The sequence below is a fragment of the Pempheris klunzingeri genome, chromosome 16 (assembly GCF_042242105.1).
Source record: "Pempheris klunzingeri isolate RE-2024b chromosome 16, fPemKlu1.hap1, whole genome shotgun sequence".
NCBI classification, from domain to species: Eukaryota; Metazoa; Chordata; class Actinopteri; order Acropomatiformes; family Pempheridae; genus Pempheris; species Pempheris klunzingeri.
In genome coordinates, this window is record NC_092027.1 from 20393340 (window position 1) to 20417383 (window position 24044).

A 24044-nucleotide genomic window follows, 5' to 3' on the forward strand; every position below is an offset into this window, starting at 1 on the left:
TATGCGTGCGGCTGGTTCTTCAGTTTTTATTTCTTTTATCTCACCTCGCTGTCTGAGGGTGGACCATCTGGAGCTGATGACACAAATAGAAGTCTTAAACCCTCACACCCAGACACCTCTAGGATTACATCTTTCCCACACTGCACAGCAACTCACATCCCCCTCCCCAAAAGCTAGGGCCACCTACAGAAACACACACACACACACACACACACACACACACAGCAGCATCAGTGACAGCTAGGGGAGTCATTGTTGTGTGCAGCTTGAAGTAAAGAACAGAAATGTCAGTTAGGAAGAACCAAAGGGTCCAGATTGGGTTTCCGAAAAGGAGACCTCTCATATTTATTTTGGTGTCTCAGTGACTAATAACTAATAAATGTTTTGGAATTGATCCTCTCAGCCACTAACCATGAAGCAGGCTGCAATGTAATCCTTCAGGGTAACTGCACCCATCAAAGAAGGTCTGGTGCTTGTTAATTCTTCAGTGTTAAGTGTGTGACAACATTATGGAGAGGATCCCGACAGAGAGAGACCTGTTTAACCAGACATAGCCGTTAGAATGCTTTCTTCAAAGCCACCAGACACCACTGACAAAAACAGTCATTTTACCTCAGAAAACACACGAGTTCTACAGCTGTCTCAATCGATTAGTTCAGATGTTGTATATTTTGGTCTCTGGACAGGCGTGATGGCACCAAACCTGAGAACTTCACTGCACCCGCAAGCTGTCAAAGCTGCAAACAGTCCCTGCACAGTGCTGCTTTACCAAGACACAGTGCCACCAGGTAAAGGAGCCACTTTCCAAACTTTCTAGCAAAGCACCAGCTGGGTGCAGCCTCCCACAGTCCTGTCATCACAGTGAGGTTGCCAGGTTTGGTCCTGTCATGCATGTAAAGAGAACACCACTACAGCCACAAAGACTGTAGTGAAGTACTGGGCGGATGGATAACCTGTTGTTCCAGCACATAACTACCCCTGGAATCACTGAGTCTTTCCATTTCTGCTTGTGTTTAGATTAAACAAGACAGAAAATGTTAAATACTGAGGTTTTACCTTGCAGAACACAAGCGAAGCATTTAAAACATCAAAGTCACACAATAACTTCCAGACCCGTCGCCTGCGAGGTAAAACGACTGTTTTTGTCAGTGGAGTCTGGCGGCTTTTGAAGAGGGCAGAAATAGCAGAGTAGTCCTTTAAGTGGTCGTAGTACGACCGGAGGGGAATCAGTTCTGATCGCTGTGGTTTACAGACGTGGATGTCATGTGAGGAGTGCTGCTCTCTAAATTGGTTGGAAGTAGCTCAGTGTGGCAGGTCACAGGCCGCAGGGTAGTTCTGGAGTTGGATGTCCTAGTTTTACTTTTTGAAAACACCACACTTGCGAGGTGACGCTTTAGCAACAGATTCGCTGTTGGGAGGGCAGCACTCTCTACTTATGGGTAGGATCAGAATAAAAAGGTTATTCCACTGATATTTAGCTGTTTGGCATGAATCAAATGTGTTTTCATTTAAAAAAAAAAAGAAAAAAAGACAATGCAAATTAGGATTAGAGCGAATAAACTGGGCTGCAGAGCATACTTTTGCAGTATGCTGTATCCATCAAACCTTTCTAATGCAATACTTCAAGATGCACATAAAAGTACACTGATAAACATACCGTGCTCGCCTGTCCGGTCTTTTTATTACTTTATTACTTGGGTAATTACATTTACTCAAGTACAGTACTTTAGTACAAATCTGAAGTACTTGTACTTGACTATTTTCTTTTCATGGTACTTTTTTTTACTTCCACTCAGCATCATTTCTGAGGGAACTGTTGCCAACTACATGTGACTTCACCACAGTTATTGAACATCTTTCTCTAAAACACCAGATATGATAAATGTATATCTACAGTATATAATACAGGCAGGGCTGGTTGAAGTCACTTTTCCTGTAAAAAACATTTCAGGTTCAAGCTTCTTCAATGTGAAGCTGTGCTGCTTGTCCTTCCTAATTATTTCAGTTTTGGACTGTTGTTCGTACACAATGATACTGTGAAGGAGCCACTTTGGCTCATGGTGATGACATCTCTCACTGTTTTCTAGCTTCTTACAGACCAAACAATCAATCGATGATTGGAGCTACAGCAGTAAAACCCTGCTGTTTCCTGACTAATAGTAATCTAATGTTGTCATTAAAGGCAATTTTACAGTCACAGAGGAGATTTTTCAGCACCGAGTACTTTTACTTTGAATACATGAAGTACATGTTCCTGATTATACTGAATCCTTCCTCCATTACTGGTGGAAACGTGTTTGCACCACTGTGACAGTGTCCCTGTCACTTGATGCTGGTACTGCGGCTCATCGTCACAGATGTTTTAGTGTCTGTGCTTACAAACAGCCAAGCCTTATGCGTCTCACTTTATTGTAATGAGGAGAGGAGGCGTCTCATTGTAGAGCAGAGTGCATGAGACTCAACCGGGTCAGACATTAGGATCAGATAACCGGCAGCTGAGCCTGTGTTAACCATTAGAAAGTGTAGCATTAGCAGTGATGCTTTGGCTGAGAACAGCGACAGTGGATGAAAGTCAGTTAAAGGGCTCAAACTTCACACTGATTTAGCCCCGACTGTTAGAGGCCCTGATGGCCGAGGGTCAGTAGGTTTTGACCGTGTTTACTTATCACTCGTGATAAACAGCAGACTGGATGACCTCGGCAGTCATATCTCAAAGTGACTCTCAAAAACGGGTTCATCTCAAGCAGGTTAGACCGGAACGCTCTACTTGCAGGATTATCTGATCATTAAGACGCTCCCAGCTCTTCCACGTCATGGCAGCCACAGTCCTGAGACATATGTGGGAATGTGACCACGGTACAGAACCACCTTGAAAACCACATTCATAGTCTGTAAAGCACCCGGCGGTTTAACTCGCTTAGATTCTAGCCCCATCAGGCCCCCCAGGTCACCAGGCAGACGTCCACTAGCTGTACCCAGCGTTGACCTTAGGGTGCCTTCACTTACTGTGGTCCTGCCCTCTGACCTGAGCTCCATCACAGCTGTGTCCACATTAAAGCAAACCCAGCACTTCTCTGACCTCCCAAGCTTGGCAGTATTACCTGTGACTGTGGGGCGGAGTGATGGGGCAGGGGGCTTATCTGATCCTTTTGATTATAATGCATGTTGTGTATGCAGCATCATTGATTTGATTTCCACTCATGTATATTACTCACGCTACTCTCATACTGCAGGCAGTATGCTGGCTTGCATTTATCTTAAAGTATAAATTCGTTTTCCAGGTTGTGAGCTTCTGACGGTTAATACCACCAACATCAGACAGACAGACAGTAACAAGATTGGCAGCTGTATTTAATATAATTTGAGAGAAACTAAACATTATCTTGTATTTCTTTTGTCTCATTGCAGGTTCAGTGGTTTCAATGTGACTGGAAAACAGCTCAAGTCTTTCATGGTGAAAGTCTTTAGTTGTTGGGTCTCAGTCTGATGTTAAGTTTGGTCTAGACCTCTTATGGAAACGTTTGTTGGACGTTCTGTATGAGCCTGGTCTCTCTAAGAGGCTGATACTTCACAGTACTTGCAGACCCTTCACACCCACACAGGTGTTTCCACTTGGGCTGATAAGAGCTCTGCTCCGGTTCAAGATGAGTTTTAATAAGAATTTCATGAGGTCATTTGTGTCCTTACACACAATACAAATTGTAGAAGTGATTTATTCTGCCTGTAGCAGGGAAGTGGGGGGGGGGTAGTTGAGCATTGTGTACCAGCCCACAGTCCTGAGAAGAGCTCCAGTCAGCTAGTGGGGAAAGCACCAGACCAGTGTTTCCTGAAGCTGGTCCTGGGGGCCCACTGGCCTCTTAATGTTTCAAATGATCGGCTCACCAAGCTCTGCAGAGGCCTGATAACACCCCTCTCTTTAGAATCAGGTGTGTTGGAGCGAGGAACCATTTAAAACATGCAGGCCAGTGGAACACCAGGACTGCAAACACTACACCATCCAAAGGTTACGAGAAAAAGCTCCACTAAATGCCGTATTTACACCGACCCTCTGACCTGTTCTGTTTACAGGCTTTTGTTCTAGAAGCTGAAAGAAGCACACAGGCCTGTCACCATAAAAAGGGCTGTTTATTTGTTTAATGTACAGACGTGTGGCGTGCTCTAACGATAGCGGTGCAGCTGCAGGGTGTTGCGCCTCTTCCAGGCTGCACGGCGGGAGCCTCCGATGGTCAGATGGAACTTGTGGCCCTTGCCCAGGCCGCGGCTCTTCTTTCCTGCAGATGTCAGGCCACGCATCTCTCTGTGCTTGTGCACAGCCTTTGTGATCCATTGGGTGTCTGGGTTGCGTCTGACGGCCTTGTGGAAGGGATCAATCAGAATCACCTCAAAGAACTTGTAGGTGGAGTCCTCGCCCACCCAGTAGGAGTTCAGCACTCTCAGGGCTCCGCAGTGACGACCAGCGCGCTCCTAGGAAACACAGAGTGCATTAATCAGACATGGCAACATCCTAAAGCAGCAGAAACAACTCTGGTGCCTCCCAGTGGCAGCAACAAATTTGATCTTCACCCAGAAATCCTATGCAAGTGGCCGGACCCACATGATGGCAGACTCTGCACTGTACTTCACCTCAAGTCCACCGTAATATTCAGTGACAATGGCCTCTAATGTGGACGCATTTAATTACATAGCAGCAAAGTCTCATTTGGTAAATGTGCAACATTCTTAACATTCTTAGGTGACTAGTACCGTTTAAAGTCAAGTGTGGTCATTTAGAGATCGAGTGTTAAATCAATTGCTCCATGGTGGTTCGGCAGGGTTGCTGTAGTGTGTCAGATGCTCGAGTGTTTTTGGTTCAGGACCAGGTTAGTTACTGCACTGATAACCTGGTCAGTCAGCTGCCTCATTCACATTCAGATGGACTCAGTGCATTTGTGAAGTCTGCTCATCTGCTGTTCCATATTCACAAGAGCCAGTAAGCTTATAGCAAACATGCACTTGCACTTCCAGCTCCCCCATCTGTTGTGGGTGCCGTTAGATCAACATGTGCAAGTCCTGCCGCCATACAACCCAATGATCTGTCCCAGTCCCTTTCTTAAGCCTCGTGTCTCAGACTGAACTTTTAAACCCCATCCACTATGTGCTGCAGTGCACGGTGACTGACAGCTTTTCTCCTATATGGATTCTGACTTGTCACAAGAAGCAATGTAACATTAACAACACTGATTGTTTTGTCAATAAAATGTCAGTTACATCCCAGAGCCTGCAGTGGCATCTTCAAATTTATTGTTTTATATGACCATCAGTCATAAATCCAAAGTTCCATTTACCATCCTCAAAATCCTCAGTAGAGACACTAAAAATGATTGTTTTTCTTGATGGAAAAAAGCAGAGTTGACTTGTTTGTAATCTAGATTGTTACCCAGCTTTTCGATCAGTTGACTGCTTAATATTTTAGCAGCTAAGTGGAATTCTGTGGCAAACACCCATCAACAGCATTCCTTGAGATTTCAAAAAATTTCAATACATTAAAACTCAGTTCTTGTGTCAGCACCTGTTAATAGATCAAATTAGAACGTACATTTCTCAACTCCTGGTTTTACCTACCGATCTGCTGCCCTTATGACAAACAAAGCATGGGGTCCTGCCGATTACAGCATCCCAACACGTGTTTGGATCAGACCAGGTACAGACAGACAGCGGTAAAGTGGACAATGCTCCAATAACTAATGACCGCTGTCAATTAGTCTGTGGTACCCAGAATCAAAACAAAGGGCCCCATTACACTGTTCTTTCACATTCTGAAGTTTAATAAATATGGCAAACTGTTTTTAAAGCAACACTTTCACATTCCCATACTTTTGTGTAAATTAATAATCAGATTGAGTAACACGTGGAAAAATCCATTTCAGATGCAGCACACACACACACCACCACATCTGAAGTTCATCTTAAACACACAAATAATGTTTCCTCTGGCCCTAAAGCCAGTTAGGCCAATTAGTAAATATGAACGTACCTCAGCAATGGACTGCAAGCTGCGGGCAAACTTGATCTGGTTGACACCATGGTGCACGGGCTTGCCATAGGTGGCACCCTTGGGTACAGGGCGCTTACGGCCTCCACGGCGCACGCGGATGCGGTAGATTACATAGCCTGTTTAAAATCACATAAAAACATGATTAGGAAGAAGGGCAAAGATGACAGATCTCACACACACACACACACACACACACACACACAGGTGAATGTAACTCAGCACTCACCTTGCTTGGCCTTGTAGCCCAGTCTACGGGCCTTGTCGGGTCTGGTGGGCCTAGGAGCGCGGTGGAGGTTGGACAGCTGACGGTACTGCCAGCATCGGACGCGGAGCAGGAAGCGCATCACATCGGACTGCTTCTTGCGCCATAGCTCCTGCATATACCTATATGCTCCCATGTTGACTTATCTGAAGAAAAGAAACATCAGCCATCAGTTGATGAGTTGATTCACAGCTCAGCCTCACTACACAGGCCCATCACTGAGGCATGCAGCCAGCATCAGTTCAGAAAACAAGAACCTGTTATGGTGAGCAGCATTTACACAACACCAGGGTTCAGTCATGGGCCATCTAAAAGGCTACAAGTTCTTTCCAACCAAAACACTTTCACTACTTTCCAACTAGTGACTTGTTAAGTTAAACTAATTTAATCTGATGGCTGTAACTGTTAATAATGGGACATTCAGACAACTGAGACTTTTACATTCACAGCAGCGAGGCCATGCTAGGCAATCTTTAGCAGAAAGCCGTAAACTACCGTTTACACACACATGGACAGCACGGTATGGCAACCAAAGTGTCTGCACATGTAACAGAGCACATTAGAACTCTACTGTTTGGTGCTTCACAGCTCCATGCTTCTCCAGCACCCACTGGACATACAGCTAGCATGCTAGTGTTAGCATTAGTAGCTCTTCACTCCCAACTTCACCGTTTTGCTGCCAAGCTTTAGTTGCCATGCCGGGCTTAAAGAAATTGAAACGCGAAAACTCTGGCAATAGTAAAGCACAAGTTAAGACCGCATGGTAAGAACACGTTAGTTCTACAGCGGCCAGCAGTGCCAATGGCTACCGGAACGACTGCATCTCAGCACTGTTAAAACAGCTCTAATCAGCGTTCCTAATAATCTTTCGTCAATAAATAATCACGGCGTATACATCGTTATTAGGTCGTTAAACAACGTCCTTAGTCTAACAGACAGATGAAAGCATAAACATCATGATTTTAATGGATTGCGTTTGGTACAAAAGCATAGAAATACTCGCTTACATGATGGCGTACCAGCCGGAAAGAGAGAGAAAAAGTACCCGGCATGCCTTATGAAAACGACGGTGACGCAGTTCCTTTTCTGTGCTCATGGGAAATGCAGTCTTCGTGTGTTTTCGAACTTCTATGGTCTTTTGATGATGTTTTTGTTCTATCCAACTTCAGATAATTTTCAGTTAAACGGTATTTCCATAACTTACCATAAAAACATAGTAGAGCCGAGACCTGACACACTTCTGAAGCTGAATGAGGCACCTGCAATAATCTAATCTCCTGCAAAATACTACCATTGACCACAAGCGTTCTCATTGTGTAAAAAAACTATCTATCAAATTTATGAAAAACCAGTAATAAAAAATTATGATGATGTTTTGGTGTTTGTGGACTCCATCAGTGGCGCATGCGCGTTGGCGACACAAGTCTTGTCAAAGTGCTAGCAGGGCAGGATGGGTGCTTTGGTCGCTATGCTACATTTAAAGACCGGATAAACAGCGACGTATCCACCTGATACAGGTAGGGGACGTCACGAATGCTCTGGTGATAAAAAGAGTGTCTCGCAGCTTGTTGTCGTCGGTGTGTTTAACGCTACGTGACGCAGCACGAGCCCCCCAACGCTAGCGCCGTTAGCCAGCTAGGCTAAATAACAAAACGGCGTCAGAGCGAGCCAACGCTGGGGGCACGAGCTGAGCTGCTGTGGGCTGTTTTACGGGGGCCCCTGTGCATGTTGGTGGTATTACATGATGTCTGACGCGTCCGAGGTGAGACTTTAAACAGTGTCACGTTTTGTGTTCACACTTTGCAGGCTCGAAATGGGGAAAGGCTGTAAAGTCGTGGTGTGTGGCCAGGCGGCAGTTGGAAAAACTGCCATACTGGAACAGCTGCTGTACGGAAACCACACTGCAGGTAAGAACATCCAGCTACAGTGGGGTTCACTTACCTGGAGTCATATGGAGTCAGTGTCTGTGTGGCTCTGGTTTAGATGACTGTGATCTGGTTGCCAAATGGTAAACGGTAAATAGTCTGTATTTGTATAGCTCCTTTCTAGTTATTTCAACTACTCAAAGCGCTTTACATCACATCCTCATTCACCCATTCACACATCATTCATACAGGAGGAATGTCATTTGGAGGAGACTATTCTTTCATACTCATTCACACTCTGAAGCTGCTTCAGGAGCAAGTTGGGGTTCAGTGTCTTGCCCAAGGACACTTCGACATTGACATTGACCCATCGAACCCCCGACCTTCTGATTGAGGGACGACCCATTCTACCACTAGCCACAGCCGTATCTGTGCAGGACCTTTCTAGTTATTTCAACTCCTCAAAGTGCTTTTCCATCACATCCTCATTCACACATCATTCATCCAGGAAGAATCTAAGCTGGAGGAGACTGTTCTTCCACACACATTCACACTCTGAAGCTGCTTCAGGAGCAGGTTGGCTGGGTTCAGTGTCTTACCCAGGGACACTTGGACATGCTGACTTAGAGGAGCCGGGGTCCGCCCCAACACCCATTTCCTCTTAGCCTCTCTGCATATTTCTGACGGTGTCCCTCTTCTACCCAGCGTTGTTGCCTGTGTTCCCCCAGGCTCCGAGTCCAGTGAGACCCAGGAGGATGTGTACGTGGCCTCGGTGGAAACCGACCGCGGTGTGAGGGAACAGCTGAGGCTTTATGACACCAAAGGCCTCCACGACGGACAGGACCTCCCCAAACACTACTACTCAGTGGCAGACGGCTTCGTGCTCGTCTACAGCGTCGACAGCTTGGAGTCTTTCAAGAAGGTGGACGTTCTGAAGAAGGAAATAGACAAGTCCAGAGATAAAAAAGAGGTGTGGCTGGTTCAAAGTTTGCTTTAACCGCCAGTCATAACATGAGCTGTTCTCTCTCTCTGTCCTAAAATGTATTGAATCATCCTGGAGGGGTTTGTTTTGCAGCAATGACTACCGCTCGCTGTACATTAGCACGCTTATTACATGACTACGTACCAGTGAAGTCAACTATTTGACAAAATACTGACTCAAAAACAATTTTATTGATTTAAAAATGATTTTATTGCTCCAGCATCCATAGTTGAACATCGCAACAATGTGCTATTCAGAAATAGAGGAATGCCGCAACTGACCAATCAGAACGTGCTCACTAAAGCCGAGTAATAATTAGAAATAAAGCAGAATAATGGAAACCAGTCAAACTAGTTTGTAGAGGTACATTAGCATGCAACATCATGCTTCTAAAACTTTTTTTTTTACTGCCCCCCTCGCATTGATAGACATCTGGCAGCTCCAGCTGATTAACATGTCACACAAAAATCCAGTGGAGAAAATTCCACTGAGAAGTGAAAGACGTTTTGTTTTGCATTTTGAGGCTCCTACTGAATCTCTTGACACTTTTAAACATCTGTTAGCGTTGCTGGAGGAGCCGAACAGCCTGACAACAAGGCTTTTTTAACTTCTGCATTATCCAGTGGTCTTTAGAATAGTGTACAATGCTAAGAGGTTGGGTTTTTTTTCATTCTTGGAGGAGAATGCGATCTCCCAATTTATATGAAAATATGAATTTCACCAAACATGGAGGGTTTTCAGCCAATAACGATGATGTACGGACAGAAAAGCAAGACCTAAATCTAAATAACGAGTGTATCATTGTGTGGAAAGTGCATGGGGTGCTTTCTTAAATCTTTTAAAGACTGAGCTGGTTTAGGTGTGCCTGTTCTGTTCCCAGGTGACAGTCATAGTGCTGGGGAACAAGACGGATCTGCGGGAGCGTCGTCAGGTAGACCAGGAGGTGGCCCAGCAGTGGGCGCGAGGCGAGAAGGTGAAGCTGTGGGAGGTGAGCGTCACCGAACGCAACTCCCTCATCGAACCCTTCACCCAGCTGACGAGCCGCCTCACACAGCCCCAGAGCAAGTCTGCCTTCCCTCTGCCGGGACGCAAGAGCAAAGGCACCCCGTCCAACGACATCTGAAGCTCTGAACACCTCCTCGGTGCTCTGCTCCTGCTCCAGGCTGCATTCACCTCACATGGGAGTAACCAGCAGGGCGCCATGGACAGGACTCACACGGTTCTGTACGGTGTCAACGTAACGTTAGAGGACTAGCTCAGTGTTTGGGGAAATAAGCTCATTTAGTCTCTTTCTTAGAACGTGATGTGGAGATTGATGTTATTCTCATGTCTGTAAGTTTGGTACAGAGATCTGTCAGAAGGGGGTTAGCTTAGTTTAGCTTAGCATAAAGACTGGAAACGGGGAAGCAGCTAGCCTGGTACTATTGAAAGTGACAAAGTGCACCTACCAACAGTTCTAAACCTCAGTGTTTAACATTTTCTATCTTGTTTAATCTGAACACAAGCAGAAATGGAAAGACTCAGTGATTCCAGGGGTAGTTATGTGCTGGAACAACAGGTTATCCATCCGCCCAGTACTTCACTACAGTCTTTGTGGCTGTAGTGCAGGTTGCCAGATACAGTGAGTGAGAACAGGTTGTGGTGGTGTTCTCTTTACATGCATGACAGGACCAAACCTTCCACAATGCTGTCACACACTTAGAATAACACTCTGAGCCTGTCAGGGGCTAAAACGAGCACTTTTAGTGGACCTACTGTGATGATTTAAGTTGTTCCAAAGGATTACGTTGCAGCCCTTCTGCGGCTGCCGGCTGAGGTGACCTGCTGGATCAGTCCCAAATCTTTTGCACCTACCAGCCACTTCAGGCCCAAAAGACACATTAATTTGATCCTCTCATCATATTTACAGAAAGAAAGCAAATAAGCATATTTCCCAGTGTTTTTAACTCATCCAATGAGTACAATTGTTGTAGTTCATCTTTTACAGGAAACCAAACATCTCAACTACAAACCAAATCCACAGCCGTACCGTCTCTGTACTGGACGGTTCTCTCAACACTGGAGTTGGCAGTCAGTCATTTCATTGGCCGAGCACTTTAGTACCAAAGACTTGAGACAACCCAAACTCACATGGGGTGCATTGACACTTATGAATTGCGATTGTGAAATAACGTGTTGCATTCACTGTCCTTTCACCTGAAATGTGTATATCACTGAGTTAAAGGATAAGTTCAGATTTTTTTCCATTATGTTAATACAATACTCAAACGCCCATATTTATCTTTTAAGAGTCAATAGATCGCTGTAATCGTTCCTCTTCTCTGTCCATGGAGATCCTCATCTAGAGCCACTGCAGTGAAAGAGGCGCTTCAGGTACTGAGTCAGTGCTGCAGTCAGTGTTTTCAAACAGGAATCCTTTACCTAATGTTATTTCCCACCTGATGTGAATGCAGCATGAATCCTCGTCCTGCAGCAGGACCCGGCTAGCCTTCCTCCAGTCCATCTCATGTATGTAAGAATGGCCTGGCAGCAATAATACTCGTGGTACTGCCTTTACATGTGAAGTATGATTTCATAAGAACTGTCTGGCGTTAGTTGCACTCCTGTGTTGTCCAGCCCGTATAATCCAGCAGGGCTACTAGTGAAAGCTGTGTGTGTAAACCTTTCTAACAGTAGATATGTCCGTGTTGAGAGGAAATATTTATTTTTTAACTAATTTATTTTTGTCACTTTAATGAACCATTCCTCGACCTTTGAAAATGGTGAAACGTTGTGAAGGATGATCTGCGCCATTTTCTGTGTCCTTGATGTTTCAAAGTAATAACATTTAATGTGCTGCTAGTAGAACGGAGTTAGTGAGATGGAGACTTGCACTCAGTAATAATCATGCTAACCCTAAATTATTCTCTGCTCTGTAACTCTTGTCTTAAGATGCACTGAATAAAATGTAGCCTCTTCATATGTAATCCTCTGGAAATGTTGCTTTGGTGAAAGAAGTGAGAAAACAAAGACAGAGGGCTGCAGTTGGTCATGTTTAATTCTTAAGGGAGAAACAGAACAGCTTTTTATCAGCACAGAACACAAATCACAACCAATATCCATCCATAGCTAAACATGTCTACATGTGGAAAACACCTTTTCAAAGACCAGGAGTCTGGAGGGGGAAGTAAACACCAACTGGAAACTTAATTCATGTGAGAATTTACACCGACGTAACTGACTGGGAATCATGCTGCGACACGTTTCATCAAGCAGTTTAGTATTAATGTCCATCTTCAAGCACGAGCTAAAAAACTGAGAGAAAACACTAAATGCATTATTGCCAGATTTGATTATAGTTGGGCCGCAGATAACTTAAAAAATACAATAAACAACAAAACGTCAGGAGTTAAGACTTCATTTCAGAGATAAAAATCCACCCTTCCGTCTACCTGCCCCCCCTCCCCCCCATCTCTGCTGAGAGCCAAGCCCCACCCCCCAGTCGATGCCCCCCCACATCCCCGCGTCATCCAAGCAGCAGCTCCTCTGGTGATTATGTGGCGTAGCGCTTGGTCCACTGTTTGGCTATCCTGTCGTGTTCGGGTCTGTTTGTTGTGTACTGTGTGGCGATGCTTCCAACCAGAGGGTCGGCTGTGAACGTACACACACACACACACACACACACACACACACACACAAAAGAAGACGTCAGGGTTTCTACAAGCTTGTTCTCACTTCCACATCTGTTGGACATTTTAATAAATATGTTTTTCCCAGTTTTGAATTTAATTCAAATTTAAAGGAAAACTCCACTGTTTTTGAGCCTGGGCCTATTTGTACATATTGTGTCTAAATGAGTTCAAAAGGTTTTGGAATTGGTCTCATGGCTCACCTGGCACCCATGAAACAGGCTGCGTCGACTGGGACATAATCCAGCCACTATACGATATGATTTCTTCAAAGCCAGAAAACAACAAGGAGTTTTTGGTCTATCGCCGCCTCGATTGGTTAGTTAAGTCTGTCTTTCTGGTCGACACCAAAGTCACACACAACTGTTTTCTGTGAGGTAGAGTGACACCAAAGCATGTACAAATAGGCCTAAAAACTCCTACGTTCAATGGTTCTTCACTTATTTGTTACAGGTGACAATAATAACAGTTGTTCCAGTGCATGAATTTCATTACTAATATGTAAATATGAAAACAGTAACACATACAAGCCATCGTGTTCTGTTTCAAGGCTTGATGACCAAACTGCCACAAAGCAGTTCTGCTAATTAATGTGCACCATTAACCACAATGATCTGCTACAAGATACTGAAGGGAGAGCTGTGTAACGGTAAGCCAAACTCATTGAGTCCCCCCCCCCCCACGGTCCATTATGGTTTCATCTGTCAGCTACCCACAAGAGGAACTGTGTAATTACACAGCACTTGTGTTGGAGTTAGTGTCATATCCTGTACAGTGACATGTCAAGAGCCACAATGCTGCAGGAAAAGGTAACTGGACTGTTCTTCTATAGAGTCTTTCTAGCCTTCCAACCCCCCCCCCCATTCATCCTACAGTCAATAAGTCCTGCTGATCACAGTCGAAACACCAAAGACACCTCGGCGTGTAGGCCTGCTAGACCTAGACCAAAAAAGACACATGTTCACTTCCTCAGACAGAAATGAAATGCAGCAGCACCTTCTGTCTTCAGTCTGATATCCAGTCAGAGGGTTTCATCTGCAGGTAGAAAGACTTTAAGGCTGTAAAGCAGGAGTGGATCTAATGAAGTGAACCGTAACACCCTTTAGGTGATTCATGTACAACTGTCTATATGACAGTTTTATGGTCTCTCCTCTGACACCCAAGAGCTTAAGGGAGAATAATGACTCACTGCATTAATGAGATGAGGTAAAACAAACCTTTTTTAACTATGAAAGAATAAACATGTTCGGTGTCGGCACTGAAACTCCGAGGCCAGCAGATTTAGAAGTGTGTGTGTGTGTGTGTGTGTGCTCTCACCAGGGTTGCAGTCAGTGAGCAGGGAGCAGATGGACAGCAGGACCTTGGAGATGGTGAGAGCAGGACTCCAGTTGTCCTTCAGGATGTCCAGACAGATCACCCCCTGACTGTTGATGTTACAGTGGTAGATCCTCGTACGGAACGTCACCTGGACACACCAAGAGAAGAGAGGAGTCTGTGTTTTATTCTCCTCTCGTCTATTCCAAACTCCATAGAAAAAAATAGCAATTTTAGATATTTCATCAGGCCAGCTATGCTCTTAAGTATCAAACAACATCATCAACTCAGGCATCCAACCCACTGGGCAGCAGGTCCACTTAAATACACAGTAGAATGTGTGTAGTGACCTTCACCTTTACAAATGCTGCTCAACAGATAATAACTGATAATTTAGAAAAGATATCAGGCCACATATTATAAAGGCATCCATGTTGGAAATCATGTTTTTTTTAATGCAGTTTGGTTCTGACAGCTTCTCCTTAAAGAGTGCCAGGACAGCGATGACATGTATTAGAGAGGCCTGGGGGGTTACGATTACAAGTATGAGCTGCTCATTTCAGTCAGCTGCATTCCAAAGTGCAAGGGTGCCCTCTAGTGGATACTCTGAGCTCAGCACCTTAGTAAGAGAGCCATCTGTGCCATGATTTACAGAAAGGGCCTCGAGCACGAGGAATTCACCTTGGGTGGTTTGAAGGGGTAGTCTGGTGTGAAGGCGATGTCCAGGAAAAACACTCCTCCCTCGTACACGGAGCCCGGAGGTCCCAGGATGGTCGACCTCCACTCATAGATGTTGTCTCCTTTAGGACCGGCGCTGTCGGGGCACAGGAAACATTTATTCTGGATTAACATTTGGAGGTGAAGTTACTCTGGGACTCCGCCTCTTCTTTTCAGTATTTGATCACTAAAAAACCTTCCTGCACGGAGCTCTGGCTCGGCTTAAGTCCTCTAGAAACAAGGCCGGGTCGAGTCTCAAGTCCTTTGAGCTAAGTCCAAGTCTCAAGTTGAGACATGATTTGCATGACTCCTCAGGCTGCTCCTCCGGTGTCATCACGGACCACAGCTGAACTATTCATTCATCATTTCAACCTTGATCTAATCACACTGTCTCACTGACATGAAGAGCTCTTTAGCAGGAGAAACCTGAGAACAAGCAGCTGCTTCACAGTAACTCTACAGCTGTTCAGTTTAAGTTTGTTCTAAGTTCTGAGTCATGTTGACTCACTGTGATTATCATCACATCTAATGAACAGTTACTGATTTAAACATTGCACAATGTTCACTTGTATCTTTATGTTGAAGCAACCTTATATTTCTCCACATTGTACCGTGTCATACAGAGCTGATAGTGAAAAAGTCTTTTCAGCGGTTTAGTCCTTTAATATTATTGGAGCAGTTCTACAGAAACATTAACCAGATATTTCTACCACCACATCCTCCCGCAGTAAGCGGCCAACCCTCATTCCTGTTTAAAACAGGGCTAACAGCTAATTCACTTTTCTCTTTTGTTTACCCTCTTCACTTCCATTATTTCCTTTTTAATTGTTCTAATTAATCCCATCTGAATACATTTTCTTGTTGTTGACATTTGAACTATTTTGCAATACTCCTACATTTTTTCCTCTTTTCTCCGCATCTGCACGGACAGAACTTTTTTTCCTATTTTCAACTGTGTGTCTGACTGAAAAGAAAAGTTGTAAAAAAATAATAAATAAATGCTGGATATGGAGCCACTCGTGTAAAGACTCATTATTTCTATAATGAAAGGCTCATCTGAATGTAGAGTCTTCTGGTGCCAGCAGCTGCACCAGGGTGATGGAGACTGTGTGCATCCTGATTATTAATTATTCAGGATAGTTTGGCAGGGCTCCAACAGGAGAAATACACATATTATTACATTTCTTAAAGTGTATGGGTCGGGTGTCCTCACCCTTTTGCCCCTCGGCTCAAGTCTTCAGACATTCGAGTCTCACAGTGGACGTGTCCAGGTCGAGTCCAAGTCTTCGTTTTTGTGTCTGCAGCTCTGCTCTGCGCTCAAGCTTAATCTATCTTCCATCTGGATTAATGCACCTCCCTCTAAGCCAAACCAGACCAGCCTTGACCCTGACCCAGCTCCCTGATGGAGCTTTAATCATCCTCAGTCTGCTGCTCGCCGCTTCCTCATACTCTGCCTCCCAGATCATTAAGACAAACATTTCACTTCCTCCTCCTCCTCCGCTGCCGCCTCACAACACCAAAACCTTCCAGTTCAGTTCCACCGGCTGCTTAAAGCTCCCAGATCCCAGCACTGGTATCCAGGCTGCCAAAACCCCCACCACCTGGCGTGTAAAATACCCCATGAGAGTCAGAGGTCCCGTGTCATGTGCAAAAAAACCCAGTACGAGGGCAGTGGAAGTGAACGGAAACAAAGCTGCAGCTGGACGGCGGAACAGCGAGCTGGAACTCTCCAAAAAAAAGCCCCGTAAAGCCGAGGAGAGCTGCAGGCTCAGGAGGTCACTCTCTGGAGGTTCATCACTACACGTGCCCCCCCCACAGTGCCACTTGATATGCCAGAAAATCTGGGCCCTTTCTTTGTTTTAATGTAAACTATGTCAGTGGTGTGATTACAATTTGTCCTCAGCTGTTAGTTTGAAAGTGATGTAAAATAAAACCTAAGTCACTGTCCCACTTAAGATCTGGAGGGGGGGGGGCCTCCAGTTAGCCTCCACCCGACTGGTTCTAAGCATTAATAAAAGATCTTCTTAAAAAGATGAGTTTTGAGAAGTGATTAAAAGATTTCCCTGATTCTGAGCCAAGTCAGTCAACATCTGCTTAATGACTTAAGTCTGTATAATTAAAACAGTCGGACACCTGTTCAGTGGCGTCTAATTGGTAATTCATTAAAAACTGAACGGCACGATCACTGTGTGAGTCACTGCACCAACGGAGTGGGGGCCGTGTTTGGTGGTGGACAGCGGAGGGGCTCAGTCCTTCAGCCCAGCCAGGATCCAACAGCAGCTTCTGTCAGCGCTTTAATGCTGGAGGTGCTTTCACCAAACTACACTTCCCAGCTCGCATTTCGTTTTCAAATAACCTGTCAACAAAGTGTGTTTGTTGGTTTCAAGTGGACAGACAGAGGAATCAGTGGAATATTGTACAAACACAGGATCCGTGCTCAGATGTGACAATGCCCAGAATAATGCAGCGCCCAGATGTGATTGGGAGCAGATGAGCAGTTAGTCTGCACGGCGCTTGTGTGATAATAAGTAGCTTCTGTGTGTTATCTGCTCTGAGTAACGACAGGAGAGTAAATGTCAGGCAATAATCTCAGTGTGAAGCAGACGCTCCACTCCGCCCGCTCTTTATCACCACGGCAGACACACGTCCACAACAACAGGCGGCTGGCTGCCACAAACAAGTGATAGTCACATGTTTCCTCCAATCTTCAGACTGCTCTCATAGCACGACAGATATGACAGAAGCCTAGTCATGGCTCCGGGGGGCTGCTAAATGGAAACATTTGTTACTCCAGCAGTAGAGAGAACAACAGAGAGAACGATCCAGATTCATAAAGCTGCTGCTGTGGCTCGTCCCCTCCGCTGTGGTGTCGTGTTAGAGCTGTGATGAAGTCCACGTCGCTCACCGTGCGGAGTGAAGGAGGCCACAGAGTCCACATGTACAGAATTAGGAGAATCTGGCAGAGCAACGAGCTGCCTTTAGGGTCACCTTCACAACTCCCATTCATAGAACAGCATCTGGCCACAGCCCCCATGGTCACATGTGGGGGCTCCAGCTTCTGGAAAGTGAAAGTCTGGGCTTCCTACTGTTGTACAGGGAACAAAACAGACGCCATCTTGGGCTCTGGGAAGTTGTGATGGATATTTCTCATGTTTTGCAGCCAAGACATTAATAATTATGAACGGAGAAGGTAGATTACTTCATAACTATCACAACTAATTACTAAGATAACTTGATTAAGCACGAATGATTTCGGACTACGCAACATGTGAGCTCAGTACTGGAACAATAAAAAGGGCTCAAACTAGACTATAGCTCTGGGCTGCACACAATATTACCAGACCCATTTGCAATTATAGAAATGACCACAAACTATTAGCCTTTGGGCTCCGGGGCATTTGCCCACTTTCCTCAGAAGGTTGTTCAAAGCAGCTACAGGAAGTGCTTCAGGTAGCTGGGATGCTGCTTTATTGCCTTACAAAAGCAACTGGAGTCTAATTCACCAACAGAAAAAGCATTTGATGTGATATTGGCGCTATATAAGGTAAATATTTTCACTGCAACATACAAGCGTGAAATACAGTGATTTGCTTAAATCTTTGTTAGACTGCATGTCACACTGTGATCCCTCCACGATTCACCTTTAGCTCCCAGTACACTGTCATATATCATACAGCTGCAGTGCTCCATGCTAACACTGTGCTAACCTCATAAGAAGAGGAGAAAACCAAAAGTTGGCATAATTAGAAATGATAGGAAACTAGAACACAGACAAGCTCAAAGTCAAAGATTTATTCCAACAGACTGTTGTCTCAGGAGGCCACTCTGGTGGCTAAAGGGGGGCTGTTTGCAGCTAAAGACTCTTACATATTAGACCGATCACCTGAAACTATTCCTAAACCTTTTACAAGAAGAAAAAAAACACTCAAGAATTTGGGGAAATTAAAATTGAATAAATAAAACCGTGTCTTTTTCCAGCCCAAGAACAGAAGACCCTGACCTATGGGACCGTCTATTCCTTCACACCAAACCTGAGAACAAAGCAAGCTGAAAACATTCAGGCTGAATGGAATAGCCAGTGTGCTGTCCAGATGTGGAAGTTACTGAGGAGAAACCCCCCCCTGTACAGAAAATACCACATGTCCTTTAGAGGAATGTAGTTCATTCACACTGAGTTAGCAGCATTCCTGCAGGGGAGCCCGGACCGGGGACGGAGCCGCTAATGGGCCGGTCCCACCACGAGACCTCAGCCAGGACCCGCCGCTGTGCCCAGAATAGATATTGTGTCACTTCCCACTGAATCAGCCAGACTGAGGTTTCTTTCGCCTGACAACAGAGGCGTCTCACATTCTGAGGCGAGCCACAGAGAGCGCCCGTGCCTCCTCCCCGCCTGCCTGCGACCGACGCACACAAAGGCTACCCAGTGCTTTGTGTGAGGCGGTAATGCGCCATGCTATCGCTGTTGTCATTCACTTCAATATTGGGTGGGGGGTGGGGGGGGGGGCTCTTCTGCGACCTCTGTGTACACACACGCCGCGAGAAGAGCGCTGACATTTGGGCCGTTTCATTTTTTCTAAGCCTTTAACCTTTCAAACGGGCACACGGCGGTTTGCTCAAAACCGACTCCTGCGGCACGGCGGAGGACAACAGTGGATGAACACGTTCAGTTAGCAGACAGTCCCAGCCGCCTCCATCAGGGAGATCTCAACAAGGTTCAATATGCAACTCTTCACCCTGAAGTCCACACAGACGGAACGAGCACATACAGCACTGGTGTACAGATGAACTCATACAAGAATGGAGACGTATTAAATAGAAGTCAGCTGGACAGGAGTTGGCATTTGAAGTCAAACTGAAACCTGAAACCAGCAGAACAAAAGGTTTTAATGTCTATTTCACAGTGCTAGTAGGAGGCACGATTTGGTGATGATAAGATAACGAATTTCCTTTCATTCTTACTCATTTGATGAAAATTGGAAACAAACGTTCTGTCCTGTTCTGCTGCCTAACTCTTCCTCCTCGTCTGCTGAAGGCTCAGTGTCCAACTCTCCCGCAGTCGCTTCCAAAAAAAAAAAAAACCTGCCTCACTCACTCACTGCTGTTGCTGTGTGGAAGACTGAGAAGAGTCCCACTGTCCCCAACAGAGGACATTAATGACTAACTCATTTTGAAAGGCTGAAAATTAGCATACACCCCTAAGATCTTGATAACATGGTTAAGACTCTCTAAATAAGTTTATACAAACTTTAGAAGTTTGATCACTTATCTCCTTTACTGTGTTTGCTGCTATTCTAAATAAGTCAAACAAACACCACAGAGAAATAGTGAATATTGATTTCTTAACAAAAAATGTTAGTTTGACTTTCAGTATAAAAGATCAAAATGCACTGATTCTTTGTCTCTGTCCTCCCGTCCGTACTGAGCACCCTCTGGTCTCTCCTTGTGTTTAAATGAATCCGTTTTTCTCCGTCTCCACACTTCTGATTGTTCCATGATGCCTTTACTGTCAAACCCGTGTGGTGAGCCTCGACTCCTCGCTGTAGACCTTAAAGCTTCAGTAGGCAGTTATCAACAGTCCATCACAATCTAGCAGTATGTTGTAATTCAAATGGTCTGAGAGAAAATTTCACTTCTGCATCTCCTCTTGGCAGTTTTGAGGCTAAGAAATTCTAGCCTGTGACAGCAGACTTCAGCCAATCACAGGTCCTCTCACAGAGACGGCGTTCCCACTGGCCGTTCTACAAACAGCACACAGGCGCGTGCACATCCCTTCAGATGCCGGTGACAGTTTGATTCAGTGTGGGGGAGTCCTGCCAAAAAAGTTGCTGTTTCACAATAAATGTTGCTAATAATTCAGCCTTCTGCCAACAATAGCCGAAGGCTGCAGCTAATTCCACTTCATGTCTCTGTAGCTAACACTGTGCTAACGTTACAGCCTCCAATCACAGTGTATCATCTCAGAGGGCTTTACAGCTCCACACATTTGCACATAAAACAGGACAGTAATCCTCATGGAGCTGCAACAGCACTGGGATCACAGTCACACTCGGGATGACTGAAGCATTCATGCATGAATATGCCCGTGGTCGTCTGGTGGGAGGGGCTTAGGGCGGCGAGCAGAGCTGCATTTTCTAAATTCTAGCTTTTTTTTCTTTTCTTTTTTGCCTTTTCGGGATTTCTGCCTCCTGCAGCTTTAACACACACACACACACACACACACACACACACACACACACACACACACACACAGCTTCGTTTTCAATCACCACTGTCTGCTTACAGTGGTGTTGTGATGACAAGGAGAAACACTGTAATAGGCCGCCTGACTGAGACAATATAATGACTCCACTTCACTCGAGTGCCGCGGAGACTCCATGCAACAGCGCCCCCACCCCTCCCACCCCTCCCACCCCGCCAATTTAATACAACGGCAATCAGCCTGTAAATGTTCTTTCAGCGCTTTATGAGGACAGTGCAGGATGAATATCACATGTTGGCACTAGTATTCCTCTGTTGAAACAAAGTGTCGGATTGCAGTTCAATACATTCTGTCCAATGCAGGCTTGTATTCATGAACGGGGCTGAGTGAAAGGGATTAAATCAATATCATGACATTAATACACACACGCGCAAAAGGTATGTATTATCAGACGTGGGGAAATGTACATCACAATCCATTTTAAAACTGCATTTAAAATAGACACTTTGTATGCGTCATGCAATGCATCTAAAAATACAAACATGGTATCACCACACTCATGTTTACTTAGTTCCCACTACAATATTAAACCAGTCAACAGGGACACAGGAAGTCAGTCAGACTTGGGGGTGCTGAGATAAACTGAAAGTACATGTAATGACCTCATACAAAATGCTGCGTGACACTTATGGTTTCTATATTAATCTGAATGGCCAGACTCGTCTTTGCTGCCTGCTTGGGAAACGCTCTAAAATTGCTGTTGAAATGAATGAGCACTAACACGCTGTCTGTGGAGCAGCCTCAGTATTTACAGGCAGGAGCTGTGAACACACGGAGACAAAGAGGATTTCACATTTCATACAGGGCACCGGCGTTTAAGTGGATCTACCGAGGCCTACTCAACCAGTGATGGAGCCTTTCATTGAGACAGCTGCCACTGTGTTTGCTGTAAACGGAGACTCCAGTCTGCGCTGTGGTTCATACACTTCACGGATAAACCTGAGAATCGTACAGAGTTACATCAGGCTTCAGATCGAAAGATATCTCTGGGGAAGTACAGTACGTTTAAACATCACTACATTAATCCTCTCCCAAATCTCAAAAATGAGAGCAAGCTCTGGTTACCAGATATTAGATCGAGCCGTGCAGCTGTTGCATGGGTAGCCTACAATTACAGCACGGCTCTGAAATGGCTTCTCTTTTTGCCCCCGTAGAATCAGTTCACCATCTTAACACCCATTCTCTTGAACGAGCACGGGAAAATTGCCAGTCCACTTTCCAACGCCTCAGTTTGCAGATGTGTAACATCATCACAGACAGTTTAAGTCCAGTAGGTTTTTTTTTTTTTTTTTAAATGCAAAATATAGAACATTAAAATATTTGGATACAAAATACTAAAAGTAGAAATAATACAACACAAATGACAAAGTATGGTTTTGTTTTTCAAATGTATATTTTTAACAGATTTATCAGAAATACTGCCAATGTGTGATGAAGGTAAATGCCAGCAGAATATCATATAAAACAGTCAAATTCTAATCAAACATGTTAACAGTTAAATGTGCTCCACACTTCTGAATGACTGCGCTCGACAAAAGTCATGGAGTCACCAAAGCCTATGAGATTTGTCCCTTTGCGAGAATGAATATGTAAAGCGCAATTTAGGACGGTGCTACAGGAAATGTGAGGATGATGTGCTTCAAGATAAGTGAGCAAGTAAGGAATGACCACCACCGCTGCTGCTGCTGCTGCGAGGCCCTGCATCATGCCAGACTACAGCTGCATATCGTGTTCTGCTGACTAGTGCTGACACAATACCCAATTTTCCACACTGCTTCAATATTTGAAAAACATTCATGCTTTTTTTTCCCCCTGCAAAACCTGGAAACGCCTTGTTTTATGGGTCAGTTATTTTCTAATCATTGCCTAGACATTTCTTGAAGGTTCCCTGGAAAGAACAATGGTTGGTTTGGTTCTAATTAAAGCAGAGCAGAGAAGTTCGGTGACTATTACTTTAGTTAGATGGGTTGAGCTTAAAGGAAGTAACAAAGTTCTTGCTGATCCAGACGTGTTTTAAAATGACAAACTCATAAAGTTGGGTCAAACTCACAGCTCCTCGTTCCCCCATTGACCAAAGTCTTTGTTTTCAATTAACAAAAGTCTCTCAATCTCTCAGTCATATAAGATCTAAACAAATCTTATGTGACAATTGAACAGCAGCAGCCATATAAGAACTTTCCGATATAAAAGGATCAATGGGGATGCCAGTTCGGAGCGATCTGATCAGAGAACAGCCGACCAGCAGTAAACAGGACTAGGAATCTGGCTGGACTTGTGATGCCAGTCTGAGTCAGTCTTAGATGCTCAGTTCATTACTGATCAAATGTCTAAATAAGATTAGAACAGCGAGGAAAGCCTTTTCCAGTCTCCAGGAGTCTAATGTGGCTTCATCAAATGTCTTGTTTCATCCAAGTGATATTTCCAAAACCCAGAATATTAGATTTACTATAATGTGGAACCAAGGAAAGCAGCACGTCCTCACATTTGAGAATGTGGAAACGTCACAATCTTGCCATTTTTGCTGGAAACACTGCTCAAAATAATTGCAGATTAAATAATAGTTTCATTTAATCCCTGCATCTGTAGCTCAGTTCTTCACACACACACATTTAGGTTGGTACCAAAAAAAGCGCTGAGGCCTGACACTCGGCCCCATCTGTGGCTGACAGGAGATAAAATCAAACGCCTACTTCCCCTTGCTGCCCAACTGAAGCCTGGTGCGCAGGAGGAAAATGTCTTCAAACTTCCATCTTTGCAGCAGCAGCGGTGGCGGCTTGGAGCTCGGCGCTGCTTTCAGGGCTCTCTGAAGCAACAACGGTGTATGGGCCAGCCACTTCCTCTCCAGGGAGGAGGCTTTTTATAGATGTGAAGAAGCTGTTTGAGAAAACCTCTGTAGTCTCTAACGCGTCAGCCGGTAACACACTGCAGAGGTGTGTGTGTGTG

The 24044-nt window shown here is 44.9% G+C and overlaps 3 protein-coding genes across 6 annotated transcripts in view; 1 reads left to right on the forward strand and 2 right to left on the reverse strand.

The window, feature by feature from the left end:
* Nucleotides 1–4106: 4106 nt before the first annotated feature.
* On the reverse strand, nt 4107–7383 carry rpl15 (ribosomal protein L15). The gene is made up of 4 exons (XM_070846609.1): nt 7304–7383; nt 6261–6442; nt 6014–6150; nt 4107–4464 (listed from the first exon to the last, which is right to left on the reverse strand). The coding sequence occupies exons 2-4, from the start codon at nt 6430–6432 to the stop codon at nt 4159–4161; spliced, it is 615 nt and encodes a 204-aa protein (XP_070702710.1). The 5' UTR covers nt 6433–6442; nt 7304–7383; the 3' UTR covers nt 4107–4158.
* Nucleotides 7384–7726: 343 nt separating this feature from the next.
* Nucleotides 7727–12102, forward strand: nkiras1 (NFKB inhibitor interacting Ras-like 1). Its single transcript, XM_070846567.1, has 4 exons — nt 7727–7813; nt 8103–8203; nt 8890–9131; nt 10024–12102. Exons 2-4 carry the CDS (start codon nt 8110–8112, stop codon nt 10264–10266), a joined length of 579 nt encoding a protein of 192 aa, XP_070702668.1. The 5' UTR covers nt 7727–7813; nt 8103–8109; the 3' UTR covers nt 10267–12102.
* Nucleotides 12103–12634: 532 nt separating this feature from the next.
* ube2e1 (ubiquitin-conjugating enzyme E2E 1) overlaps nt 12635–24044 on the reverse strand; it is an 89308-nt gene continuing 77898 nt past the window's right edge. For 3 of the 4 annotated variants that reach the window (XM_070846563.1, XM_070846566.1, XM_070846562.1), the window contains exons 4-6: nt 14807–14939; nt 14129–14276; nt 12635–12773 (exon numbers count right to left, since the gene is read on the reverse strand). In XM_070846563.1, the coding sequence (XP_070702664.1) occupies nt 12676–12773; nt 14129–14276; nt 14807–14939 (379 nt within the window). In that variant the 3' untranslated portion in view covers nt 12635–12675. Of the gene's footprint in view, nt 12774–14128; nt 14277–14806; nt 14940–16055; nt 16291–24044 lie in introns of those variants that run through there. The other variant, XM_070846565.1, reaches the window with a different exon arrangement.